Source organism: Xiphias gladius, chromosome 3, assembly GCF_016859285.1.
Source record: "Xiphias gladius isolate SHS-SW01 ecotype Sanya breed wild chromosome 3, ASM1685928v1, whole genome shotgun sequence".
Taxonomy (NCBI): Eukaryota; Metazoa; Chordata; class Actinopteri; order Istiophoriformes; family Xiphiidae; genus Xiphias; species Xiphias gladius.
In genome coordinates this window covers 22251356-22266733 of record NC_053402.1, presented here as the reverse complement: position 1 = coordinate 22266733, position 15378 = coordinate 22251356, and the positions used below count along the sequence as shown (strand labels likewise).

General features: G+C 42.4%; 1 protein-coding gene across 1 annotated transcript in view; it reads right to left on the bottom strand.

Moving 5' to 3' along the window:
* slc1a9 (solute carrier family 1 member 9) overlaps positions 1 to 15378 on the bottom strand; it is a 29565-nt gene that overhangs the window by 14062 nt on the left and 125 nt on the right. The window contains exon 2 of the mRNA XM_040120622.1: positions 112 to 270. Within this exon, the coding sequence (XP_039976556.1) occupies positions 112 to 270 (159 nt within the window). The remainder of the gene's footprint in view (positions 1 to 111; positions 271 to 15378) is intronic.

The window sequence follows — 15378 nt, the reverse complement described above, 5'->3', positions numbered from 1 at the left end:
CTTAACTTTTATTCCATCTACAATCAATTTTACAGTCCACAAGCAGATAGAGGTTGCAGTAAAAAAAGAACAATATCAGTACACATCCTGACTTTCCCAGTCCATGCATACCCATAACAGTGAGTCCCAGCAGCAGGTTGTGGGTGTTGCGGCTGCAGTGGCCAGCATCTTTATGAGCAACCTCTGTGTTATTGTCTTGCTGGTTTACTTTTTTCTCCTTCTCCTTGTTTGTGTTGGACTGGTTGGCTGTCGGCTGGTTTGTCATCCTGCCTGTGAGGACAGTGGGAGAAATTACTGCTGGGAAAACACATGCTTCAACATCCTCCAGCACGTACTGGCCTGCACAGTTAGCAATTCGGCGTTAATGATGGACCCATGGCTCTTTAAGTGATTTGTCAAATGTTAAGACTCTGGATTGTTTATAGACCATCTTAACAAAACATTTTTCTCCTGTGGCTAGTGAGGATTCACATTTTCACCATTCTGGCTGGCTGGCTGACCCTGTTCTTAGTGGGGATTAGGGAAGACCAGGGACACCTACCACTCACTCCCACTACAAGAATGTCTTTGGAGTATTTGGCTTAGGTTCCTAAGGGAAGTAAAGAAGCAAGACTGCAGGCAACCCAAATACAGCAGAGGATGGCTTACCAGGACATGAAGACACAACTCAGGAGATGTAATCTACGCATCATCTTCTAAATGGAAAAGGCAGAAACTGCCAGAATCTAAATACTACACAAGCTGCTGATAAAGGAGGAGATGTAGTTGATGAGTGTTGTAAAGAATGAGTCAGCTAAGAGTCATGAGATGTGGCCCCTGGCTGTTGGGCCATCTGGGACTGAAAGTCTGACGGGCATACACACAAACGTGAGTGGACCTGAAGCTGCAATTAGACCAAAGTTCACTTCCCATTTATTTCTATGTGGAGCAGGGAGAGACATTTTCTTGCAGTCGCAAATTGAGCCAAATCTATTCTTTTGAGCAAAATTCAATCTGACATTTGATACGCCAAAGCATGAAGCTCTCCAATGTCCAGCGAGTTTGAAAGAGTGGGTGGGACTGACCTCTCATTCAGGAAACATTGATTGTATATATTCTTGTTTTGTAGCTGCAGGTGAAATAATACAAGCAGCAGAGAAGATAAGATTCTGACTGGCTGCAGTGAGTGACGGTAAAGTATTTGATAAAATTCTGTATAACTTACAAATTTGTGGACTGGTGTAGTTAGGACACTAGTCTTGATGGCTCCCGCAGTTAAGTTTACAACCCTACCCACCCTATTACCCATATTACCCCCCTGCTTTTGGCCACATCTCGTGAGTCTGAAGGCTGTGACTGCAGCTTAAGAGTCTACAGCCAAGCTAGCGGAGTGGTGCTTTAAGCTGAATGCTACTATGAGCATGCTAACATGCTCACAATGACAATGCTAACATTGTGATGTTATTAGGTTTAATGTTTATCATGTTTACCGTCTTACTTTGGTGTGTTAGTATGCTAACATTTGTTAATTAGCACTAAACACAAAGTACAGCTGAGGCTGATGGGAATATTATTAGTTTCGGTCATACACCAAAACCCATTGGAATTTTGACCTGATGATGGTACAAGATGAGGAATGATTGTTTGCACACAATTTCCAGTAGTTATAGACGCATATCACCCAAAACCACAAATGTCAGCCATATGGTGTTGCCAGAGAAGTCAGGGCAAATCCCTACCATAGATGTCGGCACAAAATTTTGCACCGATCCATATAGTCGATGTTTGTATGTCATCCCCAGGGGATCATGAATGGCTGTAAGAAACTTCATGGTAATCCATCCAATAGTTGTTGAGATATGTCAGTCTGGATGAAAGTGGTGGGCCAACAGACTAACACTGCCATGCCTAGAGCAACACCGCTAGCGTAGCCAAAAAGGATAATTCGGTAATGATGAAATTCAAGTATGAGGTGTCTCCAAATGAAATTCAGTAGCGTGGATAATCAAAGGATGCGGATAAATGTGGAAAAGGTGAAAAACTAAAAAATGTTCCTGTCATTATGGAAGTCCACATCCATGAGAGTGAATTTAACACTACTTGAGCATTTTGAACTCTCACCCTAAAGCCATAAACACCTGTCAACTGTTAATAATTAGCACTCAAGGACTATTTTAGCTCTTGTGCATCAACACAGGATTGTAACTGAAGCAAATTTCTCTCCAAAGCAAAGTCATCACCTTTGACATGAAGAAAGAGTCAATGAGTAAGATTGTGTCCACTGTTCAATAACACTGCACATTTCTACTCAACAGAGAACCCACCACCACATTAATCGTATATAAACACATCTGGAGAGCAGCGCAGCCATGCCAAATCCTTGTCATAAGTATGAAGGTCACATTTACAAACAGTCTGACTTGGTGAGACAATTGCAATCAGACATGATTATAATCCATCAGCTGGGTGGATGGCATTTTCTGCAGAGGTAGGGAGACAGTCGCACACATTCACCAAAAGTGCAGTAGATGGGGGGGGGGGCATGAAAAAGATCACCTACTGGTTCGTCTGCTGTCACGCTTTCACCTCCGCTCTCTCATCTCTCGCTCCCTCTGGCCATATCTCTGCCCCTTGCTAGTTTCTGCAACAGTCGCCAGTCCAGGCACAAAGTCAGATTGCCAGTTTGACCTGAAATGTTACATTTAGGAGGCAGAGAATGCCCCGCCAAGTTTCAGTTGCAGAGATATAATCCTCAGTGAACGGAGTACCAAGGAGAGGAGGGGGAGGGGGTTCCACTGTTACAGTCTTCACAAATCCTCTTTTCAATCCTTATATCATTCTTAGCATGAAAGTTGCTTGGTAACGTCAGTCAACCACATGCACTTCATTTATACTATCTACTGGGGGGAATGGGAGTGAGAAAGAAATCCTCACAATCCTTTTTCTTGAAATTCAGTCATAGACAAGGTGGTTAGGTTTTGAAGGATTAGACCTTTTGGTCTATGCGTTAATAAGGTTCCACGATAAGATCCTGCCAAAACCCTGTGGGTAAATTCAAAACCGATAGGTGATCAAGTTAGGACCAAGGCTGTTTTGCTTAGTTTTTGACAAAACTGACATTTTACAGATGCAGGTTATTCCATTGTGATATGGGAAAGGTCATGAACTTTCGCAAACACAGAATGCAACTTAAACTCCTGTTACATGTGTTAGAGAATAATTCAGTGAGAATAAGGCTGCATTTTCTCCTCTAGGAGTGAAACCTGGATATTAAACCCTTGTTCCCTGAGCAAGTCAGATGGAGGCCATGAAATAATGAAGCAAGAGCATGTATCCTGCGAGGAGGGCGGCGCTAAGGAGTGTAAGCTGCAAGGACACACTCAAGGACCTGAAGCCGGTCTGCAAATCTGTCTTCCTTCCCCAACAGACAGATTATTTTCCTGCTCCAGGAAATGTCAGAGCTGCCCGAGACAAAACGTAGCTGGCCTCTAGGAATCAGCTCTTCCTGGGCTGTCCTAGGGGCTCTCTCTCCGGCCAACAACCTTGTGGGGTTCAATCTGACTTTTACGTTTCTAATGTAATGCCTGAAAAGTACTCAAAAAAGTACAAGAAACAGATGCTGTTCAGAGTATCAGAGCACCAGCCAGGAGAGGAACGACTGGTCGTAGACAGGCCTGTTACATCATATTACAGCTTAGCATCCCTAATAAAATGCAGCAATTCAAATCAGCGGGTTCAGACCGTTTGGTCAGGCAGCTTACGGTAAATCTTGGATTTCACAGCAACATGACACAGGTATTACCTATCTCTGGTAGGCCGCAGGCCAAGAGGCATTTCCCTTTGAACAGAAGCCTAGTCTTCGCGAGAGCTTTGGAAACACATGTTAGTGACTAGAGCAAAGGAGAGAAAGCACAATGGTGCAGACAGAATGACTTCAAAGTGAGCTCAGCTCAGCTCAGAGCTCGCTGGTAGGGTAGCGATGGTGTTGCTGTTTACGTGCCCTTATGGGCCGAATACAGCCGCAAGACAGAGAGTCTCCCACAGTGAGTTTCAAAGTAGTGGCGGCTGGATAAACATGAAGGTCCTCAATGTAAATACTCCGCTAGTCCATTAGATGTGTGATGATGACCTATGCAGTGCGTGATAACCATCGCAATCAGTCACCCCATGCAGTCGTGTACTTACGACACATCTTCTTAATCGTCATGGTTTCCAGGAGGATGGGCCGCAATAACAGAATGAGTTAATCTCCCAGAAGAGCAGGCTTTGATTACTGTAAATGAATCGAAGCTGCTGTAGCTAAAGGTGATCATACCATCCGAGCAGGACACGACAAAAAACTAACACAGAACTGATTTCAGTCTGGCTGTCACGGGCTCGTCAATGTTAACCCCCCCCGTCGTCGTTTCCACTTACGGTCGTCCACATTAATGATCCAACCAGGACTCTAACCAATCGCGGATGTGGATTCAAGAGATCAGACAGATGCACGTTGGCTACACATCAAGCTATACCTCCCCCTTTCCTCCCAATCTGCCGGCCTCTGATCTTATCTTACATTATAGTAAGCTTTATCTGCACTAAAAAATCAACATGACAGTCTGAATGTGGTTTCATTGTTTTCTGGCGACAATCAGGCAATTTTAAAGACTGTTTTGCCGAAATTCCACTAACAGGCCAAGTTGCTGCAAGAGCAAAAAAAAAATACACTGGACCTTGTTTACATCCAAGTTGTTGCTGCTTAATGTGAGAGTGTTCACTCTTACCCTAAAGACTCTGAGCTGTTTGTACATGTTCATTTTTCATTTTAATCTCATTTTAATTTAAAATTATTTTGTTTTTTTCACCTATTTACTATTTTGCACTCGTCCTTCATGTCTGTTCCATGTTGCACTGAGCTCCATGAGGGACGACATTTCGGTTCCCTGTATGTATGTCAAGCAAATGTGTTGAAATGACAATAAACCTGACATTGAACCACAAATCTACTTATTTAAACAAAAGTTATCGCAATTAGCACTGATTAATCGATTAGCCGATTGACAAAAAAAAAAAAAAATTGGCAACAATTTTTATTTTTAATAAATATGTACTGTAATATACTGTTAAGCATCCGCATGTGTGTGTGTGTGTGTGTGTGTAACTGTGTGCTGGTGTCTGTGTGTCTCAAAGGATTATTTCCAATAGTTGATTGTTTGGTGTGAGCTTTGCAAAGGGATCGAGATATAATCCCCAACCCGCCCCTCCATCCTCCCCTCGTTCAACACAGGGAGATGAGGGTGGTCACTGCAGCACACTACATGTTATACCGGTATCAAACACACATCTGGCTAGGAATTAATAAATATGAAAATCCAGTATAAGCATGCAGTATCATTAAATTCATGCACTTTACTATTTTGCATTAATATGAGAGGCATGCGCTGACTGACGCCGACTATACTAGTACCAAATTTTAAAATTTAGAGATGTAGGAAAGAAGAAAAAAAACAATCTTGCACACTGTCCATCAGTTTTACTCAATTCCAAGTCAAGAGTTTTTGATCCTATGCACCTGTCGCTAAGACTTTATGGTCTGCAAGAACTTTTTTTTTAAAAATTACAAATATGAGATATCAACAAATAGAGAGCATAAATGTCTTTCCAAAGAATTATTTGTTTTGTGTTTTAAGATGGGAACGGTAGCATAGATATTTAATTTGTATTTTTTTCCAGGTTTAATGTATTAAATAATAACAACATGGAGAAAATTAGGAATAGAACTAATGCTTATTTTCATTGTAGATTAATCTGCTGATCCTTTTCACCATTTTTGGATGAATGGTTTTATCCATAAAATGTCAGAAAACAGTGAAACATCAACCAACCAAAGCCGTGTCTTAAAATGTTTTATCCATCCTACGGTCCAAAACCTAAAGATACTCAGTTTACAATCACCTATAATTTTCTCACATTTCAGAAGCTGGGCCTGGAAAATCTTTGGTATTTCTGCATGAAATAAATGACCTAAAATGGTTTTATCAAAATAGGACCCTGATTCTCATGTTCTGTAGATTGACTAACTGAGTCAACCCTAGTTACAACTAGTCAACAGCATGCAGCTCGGAATCAGCACTTACTTTCTCTACCTTCTACCATAATAAATGTGCAACACATCTATATCTCACTATGTCTAGTCCACAGTGTGTGGTGCAAAACCAGATCCATTGCTCCAATTTGATAAAAAAAAAACCTAGGGTCATTAGGCTCTGACTTGAGGGCTGAAACTAACGATTACTTTCAATATCAGTTATTTGCTGGTTATTTTCCTCCATTAATTATCTATAAAACATCAGAAAACAGCCATATCCTAGAGCACAGGGTGAAGTCATCAAATGTCCTGTTTTGTCTGACCAACAATCTAAAACCCAAAAATATTCAGTTTACTCTAATGTAAGATACAATAAATATATAAATCAATTTTCAAAACCCAACAAACTCAAATTTGAGGACCTGGAACCATCAAATGTTTTGAATTTTTGCTTAAAAATTTGAGTAATCAATTTACCGACTAACCGACTGCTGCAGCTCTTTCTGGGTTTAATCTTGCATGATCTCTGTAAAGTCTCCTTCTCTTAAAGCTGTTGGAAGATAAAATTGATTGACAAATGATCATTGGATTCAATACTAAATTCAGATCTGATAAATACTGTTGAACCCAAGGGTTTGTTGTGTAGAAAGGTCTTCTGCTTGTGTTTGCTGACAGTTATGGAGATAACAGTAAAACTACACAATAACAGTTTTATATATATATGTGTGCGTGTGTATACACGCACACACACACACACACACACACACACACACACACACACACACACACACACACACACACACACACACACACACACATATATATGTGTGTGTGTGCAGAGTATGCATGTATGTATATGTATATACTGCCCTACAAAGTCAAAATGCAGTAAATACATATTTGATCTGTTTTAACATAGAAATGTAGGATGACTGAAAATACAGTGACTATGACATAAAGCTAGCTGTGAGCCACTGTGAGCCACTATAGCCCTAGCTAAAGCTAATTTCCCTTCTGCCTGAGCCCCCTTTTCCAATTGAAAAATATCTAATTTTATGAACAGACATTTTGGTAATTCAGTCTGTTAACCCATACAACTACCTGGGTTGTAGCTGAATCCTACGATGAAGAAGGGTGAAAAAAAAAGAAAGCAAGCTAAACTCTAGCAGCACTAAATGCCCTCTCAGCTTCTCTCTGGCGGAATTGATTTGATTTGTAGATAAGTCGCCTTAAAACGCATAAAATAAAGGCATTACACATTTTCTATCTGTTACACAGTTTGTCAGCCAGCCTGAAAACTTTAAACCATTTCTTCTCATTTTCACTGTTTGTGTGGTTACTGCTCTGTGCCTTCGTCGGGCAGTATACTCGTTACATTAGGAGTTCTTCCATCCTTTCATATAAGCTAATACACTGCTAACAAAACCCTGCGGACGCACATATTCTAGAAGCATGACTGCACAGAAACACTGCATGAAGCAGAACGTATCACACACACACACACACACTCTCTCTCTCTCACACACACATCTGGGTATCCACGCAGTTCAAAGCAGAACAGAACATAATTCCCTCAACATATGCTCAACCGCCATCAAACACATGTCTGCTTCGTGGCTCAAACAGCAGGTGGGTTAAACGATGTGTAGCAACCCGTTCAGCCAAGGCCAGCGTCGATCAGACCTGACCACCCAGTTGGTTGGATGTGACCACAGGTGGGTCGGTACGTTTCCTCACTTGGCATGTTTAACACCTTACGAGGCATTTGCTGCTCTCGACTTTTTACCAACACGATGAAAACAGATCACACGACTGACTTTTAGCAACACTACAATGGTTGCCTGTTTGTTTTAGGATTACATTTCAGTATTTTTTAAATATTTTATATATATATATATATATATATATATATATATATATATATAATAATTATATATAATATATATATATAATAATTATATTTTTTATTTTGTATATCTTATTTATATTTTTCACTGCAAGCTTAAATGGATATTTCACTGCTGAAACCATTAAATTTTGGGCATTTTGGCTTGATAAATGACCAAAACTGTTAATGAATTATAATTTTTTTTTATGTTGATCATCTAGTTGATTAACTGATTAAACATTTTTGGCCCTAAATGGATAAGAATATGTCTTGCAAAAAATACGAGGTGTCATCATTTGGAACTGAGTGGACATAGAGTGTGAGTGAGATTCATTTCTCAATCTATTTTTTTTAACTAATTGTATACTCTCGTATACATACTAGAAAATGTCAAAAAAAAAAAAAAAAAAAATCAGCCATCAGGACTTTCCAGAGCTCAATGTGAAATCTTCAGATGTTTTGTTTTGCCTGAAAAAGCATTTTAAAAACCTGGAACCATCAAATATCTACAAACTATCTTTTTTTTTTTATGTCAACACACTAATTAATTGATTGACTAAACATTTTAGCATTAAATAGAAATAGAGAGGAAGACGCAGCCAGAAACCTCCAGGGAAAGGATTTTTGAGCGTGTGTGTGTGTGTGTGTGTGTGTGTGTGTGTGTGTGTGTGTGTGTGTGTGTGTGTGTGTGTGTGAGAGACTGTCAGTATTTGAGACTGGGGGGACATGGAGTGTGACTGAGATTAACCTCTAGATGCCTTTTTAAATTAATCGTATACTCTATAAAATGTCCAAAAGCATTAAAAAATGTCCATGACCTCAATGTCACAACTTAATAGACTTCGCTTTGTGCAACCAATGGTACAAAACCCAAAGATATTTAATCTAAAATGATATAAAACAGAGAAAAGAGGCAAATCATCACGTTTGAGAAGTTGAAACCATGAAATTTTTGGCATTTTTGCTTGATAAACAACTGACACCATTAATAGATTGTCAAAATATTTTATGACCATCAACTAATCGATTAATTAACTAAATGCGTCAGTAAAAGGGATATTTGGAGAAAAATAAGAGAGGAAGATATAGCCAGAAACTTTCAGGGAAAGGATTTTTGCGTGTCTGTGTGTCTGTGTGCGTGTGTGTGTTTTTATATCCCAGTGGGGACACCAACCAATGGGGACGTGTGTCACTTCAACAGAACAAAATTGAGGTCCCCATGGGTCCAGACAGTTGTTTGAGGATCAAGACTTGGTTTTAGGGTTCAGGTTAGAATCAGGTTCAGGTTCGGGGTCAGCGTAAGAGTTGGGGGTCAGGCATTCAGTTTTGATGGTTAAGCTTAGCGGCGAGGGATTGCATTATGTCAATGAGTTGTCCCCACGGGGACAGTGGAACAAACATGTGTGTGTGTGTGTGTGTGTGTGTGTGTGTGTGTGTGTGTGTGTGTGTGTGTGTGTGTGTGTGTGTGTGATTGTCAGTATTTGAAACCGAGTGGACATGAAGTGTGAGTGCGAGAAAATGCTTGAGCCTGTGTGTGTAATGAGTTTCACATGTGTCTATGTGATTTAGTGTGCGTCTGTGTGTTTGAGTGTGTGTGTGTGTGTGTGTGTGTGTGTGTGTGTGTGTGTGTATACACGTGTCAAGCCCCCCCCACCTCTCTTGGACGATAATCTGAGTGTATTAATCTGTTGTTTGAACTCCTTAAGCACAGACTGTCTATCACATCTGCTCTCTTCACCCTTGTAAAGCTCTGCTATTTATAAATTCTCTCTTTCTCCTCTCGCTCCCCTTCTTTCTCCTCTTCTTTCCTTTTTGATCTGTTGTCACATTTTCTCTATCCCTACTCACTCCAGCAGGACTGAATTTCACATAGCTCAGTCCTTCAGTACAGTAAATCCATCTTCTCATTTGGCCAACAGACGCCTTGGAACCTCCCTAAATCTCGCTGATCCTCTTCCCTCTGACAGCAGACAGCGTGCTAAAACGTCTCTGATAACTGACAAGATATTACAGATCCCGCCGGCTCAAACGGCAGATTTAAAGGGTGGAAATCACCTCTGCTGCTAACTTTGCAAAACTGGCATCGCTTCCAAATTACTGCAAACAAAAATAAAACACATCTCTGCAAAACCATCACACCAAGTCATCTTTACCCAAGGGAGAAAAAAATACACAATAAGCCAATAAACATAAAAGACTGAGCCCCGAACAATCAAACGGATCCATCACGAGACACCAAACAAATCAAAATTACCCTGTCAAAGGCCACAAATGGTGCAAAATCCATTGCATGTGTGAGCAGTGAACGAATGGGAGGACACTGAGGGGGGAAAAAAAAAAAAAAAACGACGACAAGGAAGCGACCAGGCTTACCTGCTGTGTGACGCTGCTTCCCATCCGACAAGAGCGAGACATCAGGGAGACACACGGAGAGAGGAGGGATGTGGAGATGAAGAGGGAGAGGGGACGGGAGGCAAAGTCACGGTCTTTGCGTCATCTGAGAAAATTTGCAGATTAATACAACAGCTTGGTGCTCCTAGCCTCACCACCCCATCTCACCCTCCTCCTCTCTTTCTCCCTCAACTCACTCACTTCCGCCTCATTGTTATTACTGATAACCACTGGGAAAAAGAGAAAGACAGTCATTTTTAAATTATTTACAAAATTAAGGGGTTTGCAGAAAGCATCCTCTCATCAGGGAGGGTGCTTTGAAGATCAGTAGACATGGGGCGCTGGGGGGTGGGGGGTGGGGTGGGGTCATGATTACCCTCCCTTCCACAGGAGGGTGCTGTGACTCTGCAGTGAATGAATAAATCCGTACAGTAGCTTCCCTCTGAGGGATCCTTTGACATATATCAGTGTCAGCCGGTGAGGCCTCAAAGTGCACAGAGGCCCGTGGGCGGAGCTGCTACATACTACACATACAAGGGTCTGGCTTTTTCCATGAACCACGACACTTTATCGATACACAGAATTACTGTAGAAATAAACTCATAAAGAAGCTGAGGAGTTTCAGGTTTGTCATACCGGAGACACCGCTCTGTATCATGAAGGATGTAGGCCAATGGCGGAGCTCTGCGAGGGGGCCGGGATTGATACGTGAGCGTGGCTTCTCGACTATCGACATGATGTTGTATAATAACAAAACTCTGCAGACGTCAACATGCAAAGCTTCCGTGGTATGGTATGAAACCTGCCTTACGGGCATTGCAGTGAGATACATGGAAAGTAGGACTGGACAATATGACTTAAAATCGATCATAAAATCATGATAAGCTGTCATGTTGGTAACAATAAGGCTGAAAAAAGGATTTTTTTTTATACATTTATATGCGTGATGTGTAGCTTTCTTGACAGGACTCACATCTGAAGAGATAAAAATTCTGCACCTCTGACCTGGACTTTGGGCTGATTGGTTGGTTGAGCTTCTAGTTAGATGTCCCTGGTTGCCAAGTCTATTCTAATTTTAGATACATAGGATACAGACATTGCATTTACAAAATATTTAGGTCAGTAAGGTATCCATAATGTCAGTAATTTGATCATTTTTACTGTAAGTCCCCCTATTTAGCTTTTATAAATGTTGGATATTTGGTTTAAAACACAAACCATATTGTAGTTATAAGCAGATATAAGAACGTGTTTAATGTACAGAATCGACAACAATTGTCAACTTTTCTTACGAATAAATATTTTAGATTATTACACTTGTTTTGCTTTGGCACGCAATTGGGGAGTTACAGCTGTAAACACTTGTATCTGTTTATATCTGCATTGAAGTATGTTATAAACTTTAAGTCCCCCCATTTAGCCTTTATGAGCAGTATACACATTTTTTTTTTTAAAGTAAAGCTACCATTTAATGAGTTCAGTTTATTATTCAGCGCCATGAATTCTTGTTTGGCATACAAACAAGAATTCAGACATACACCCCCATGCACATGCAGAGCAACACACACCACCGCACGCGCGCGCATGCATAGAGTCCCATAAGAGTGACAGATGGAGAGGGGCAGGACGGGTACAGGGGTTTGTACAACTGGGCCGATGCCTCCATTGTGCAGTGGGTGCGCTGTAAGTCTATCCTCTACTAATTGCCAGAGCGGTTCAAACACAAAATCTGGCTCTGAAATCCAATCCTGTGGTTTTTTGTACAGTGAGTAAAGTTTACAATGTGTAACATTTTCCCCCTGGCAAAAAAAGGGACAAAACATGGGTCATGGAAGAAGAGGTGGGGGGATGTGGAGGGGCAGGAGAAGGGGGCACAGGGGTGGAAGAGTGAAAACTGTACACAGATCATTCACTATTTAGGCTGCATGTTTAATCTGGGCGCATCCAGACTGCAAACAAGTCTGTGGCAAGTGAATGAAAGTGTAGCCGCATTGGACTGAGTCCTGTAACGAGACACTGAGGAAGAACAGCTAAGGAGACGAGGAGTACTGATTGGGAGTGGATCTGGGGAGAGAGAGAGAGAGAGAGCGCGGGGCTGTAAGAGGAGAGGGATCGGCGGTGCAGACGATATAAACAAGATGAGCAGAGTGTGTGCAAGCACCGACGGCTGTGCGGCGGCGTCTGAAGCCGCCGCTTAAACTGACAATCGCCCAGCTCCTACACCAACATTGCACATAACCGACAAAAATGAAATGTAAACAGACAGACTTGGAGCGGGTCAGACTGCCAGGTAATGCAACGCAGTGCAGCGCCAGTCTGAACTCTGCACCCTTTCAAACCTGTTTCTCATTAAGCGTTGAACAGAATTACCAAGCTAAGTCCTCCATGCCCCTAATGAAGGCTTTGCAGCTCTGGCGCTCTCACATCCACCCTCCCTCCCAAACCATTTTCCTGAAGGTGAACATTCCATACGCTAATTTCAGTTTCACGCAGGAAAGACTTGTAGGTGCATGTGTTGTTTGTTTGTCAGAGCCGCAGAGTGTCAGTACAGCCGTGTGTGTGTGTGCGTGCGTGCATACTTTCCCAGTGTGCGTGTGTGTTGTTTGTGTGTTTAAGTGTGGTCTGGCTCCAGACCCTGTCACTCATCCTCTTTGACCTTTAGTAAGCTGTGAAATTTAATTTCGGGCTTGCGTTGCATTTTCTGCACAATCCTACACCTGTGCCAAATATGTCCGTGGGGAAGTTGGACAAGAGCTAAGGCGTCGCAGCCGGGGATGTCTCCGACGGGCCGAGAGCCCGACAGACAGGAGGTGACGCATTCACCTCGCCTTTGACCCTTTACCTCTTTGCCACCATGGTCAGCGACTGGGGCATTTCCAGGAGGCTCCGGCTAATTGGTCCAGATTGCGGAGAAAAGAGCATTACGCCTGAAATTGGAAACATATGCAGCCACGCCGCAGTGTGTTTGTGTCTGCCATAATGGTGGCTATGGTAGCGCGGCTCTCGCTAGAGGCAGGGTTGAATTTGGGGGAACGGGAGGACAAGGCAGTGGAGTTTAGTAGGTGAGGTGAGTAATGGAGGGAATGATGAAACTGTAAAACAAATCAGGTGGAGTACTCACTCCACCTGATTTGTTTTACAGTTTCAGAAGAAGGAAGACGGAGAGATTTGGAGTGTGCGAAAAGATGGCGGAGGAGATGATGGAGGTCTGACACCGGGTACCTCGGGGAGGTCGAGGATCTGTAATTGAGGTCTGACGTCTGACTTAGTGGCTCAGTTGCGGACAGACAGAGTGTTCGCCTCGCCCTGACAGCTCAGCTCAGCTATTTGCAGTAATTGCCGTAATAGCTACCTTCCAATTACCCTCAGGTCCGTGTTTCAAATGGAGGAGGATGTCCAACGCAAAAGCAAGAAGTTGATGTCTGATGGCGCTGCGTGTGGGAAGGAGTTCATCAGAGGAGTCTGAGGTTGTAAAGTGACATCTGGAAACTTTATAAACGCCTCAGTGTGTGTTTTCTTTTTTTTTTTTTTCCATTGAAATGAGTATCGATTGAGGATGTCAGGATCCAAAAAAAGGGAGACCACAACTGGAGCGAAATTATTCTAGTGAAAATTATATCACAGTTATGACACAGAGTGTGCGATGTTGCCAAAGGCTTCGCAAGTTCCTTGTGTACAAGGTAGCATAAAAAGGCTCTGTTTTGTTTTTAGGGGATCTTAATAATAATCCTGAAAATCTGTTTGGGCCATGAAAGTTTTGTTTGTTGAAAAGACAAATCCCCAAAGGAAAAACAGAAAACTGCTGTGGAGTCTTTGTGCGAGCTGCCTGCCATATATTGTGACTTAACTTTTTTGGTGACTCGGGGAATCAGAAAATCTTTTTACGGGACATGTTATCGTGACAGCATGAAGGAAAACTTGTTCTGTGAATGAATGTCTTAAATAAGCCTCTGGGTCTCCTCTGTTGTGACACGGCTGCGGTTACTTGTGAATGTCTGAATGTATGCATGGGTGTGTGTGTGTGTGTGTGCGTGTGTGACGGAGAGAGGGAGCAAGAGGGCAATAGCCTAAGAAAACGACATTTACGCGTCCCTTCCCCTTCAGTCGTCATCTTTATTTGACCGTTACTCCTGTCCGCACTTAGCCAACAACTTTCTCCTGCTCTCCTTCTCTTTCTCACTCGAACTGTCACTGATGCACCCCGAGGCAGAAATATCTAAGTGCGTGCAGGGCAAGTTCAGACAAAGTAGGAGATAGAGAGAATGGTGGGAGGGTGGAGAGGATCCTGATTGACTGACACTAAATGCCAAGCGGGAGGAATGCCGCAAGGGAGACATTAGGGAGTGTGTGTGTGTGTGCGTGTGTGTGTGTGTTTGTGTTGTGCAAGTTAATGGTAAGGAGGATGTGGCAGAAGATTCTTTGAAATCTAAGTCTAGTGCTGCTACTGTAAGATGGGTACGGTTAAGAGACACAGAGAGAAATAAGAAAGACAGCGTCTGTCTGTTTGTGTGTGTGTGTGTTTGCGCAATGCAATCATCAGTCAATGAGGGCAAGTATATCAACGCGCCCCTCCATCTGAGGGTACTGACAGTGTTAAATGTCTCCGTGCCTGAGTGAAGACTGCACTTTAGTCTGCCTGTCTATACAGAAGTGACCCGTTTTAGCAGCTTGGAGTTTGAAAAACCTCTTTTCATGATCCCCTTTCTCTTTCTGTGTCTCCTCTCCGGTCCCTATCTCTCCCATCCCCAAACTCTTTCATGAGCAGTCTCTCAGGGGCAGGGTTGTAACACAACCCTCCCCTCTTTTGTCTCCATTCTTTTCCTTATCCTTTCATCTTTTTAAACATTCAGGGGGAAAGGGGTTTGGTGAGATGGAAACCACTACTTGGTAAAGGAAAGAAAGAGATAGCATGTGAGAGAGTGAGATATTGAGATAGAGCGAGGGGGGTTTTGGGGGGGTGGGGTGGGGGAGTCTCCCCGCTCTGCTCATCCGCCAATTTATGGCTCTCCTTTTCAACAAGGCCATTCAAGGTGGGGAGGCTCAGTGGATG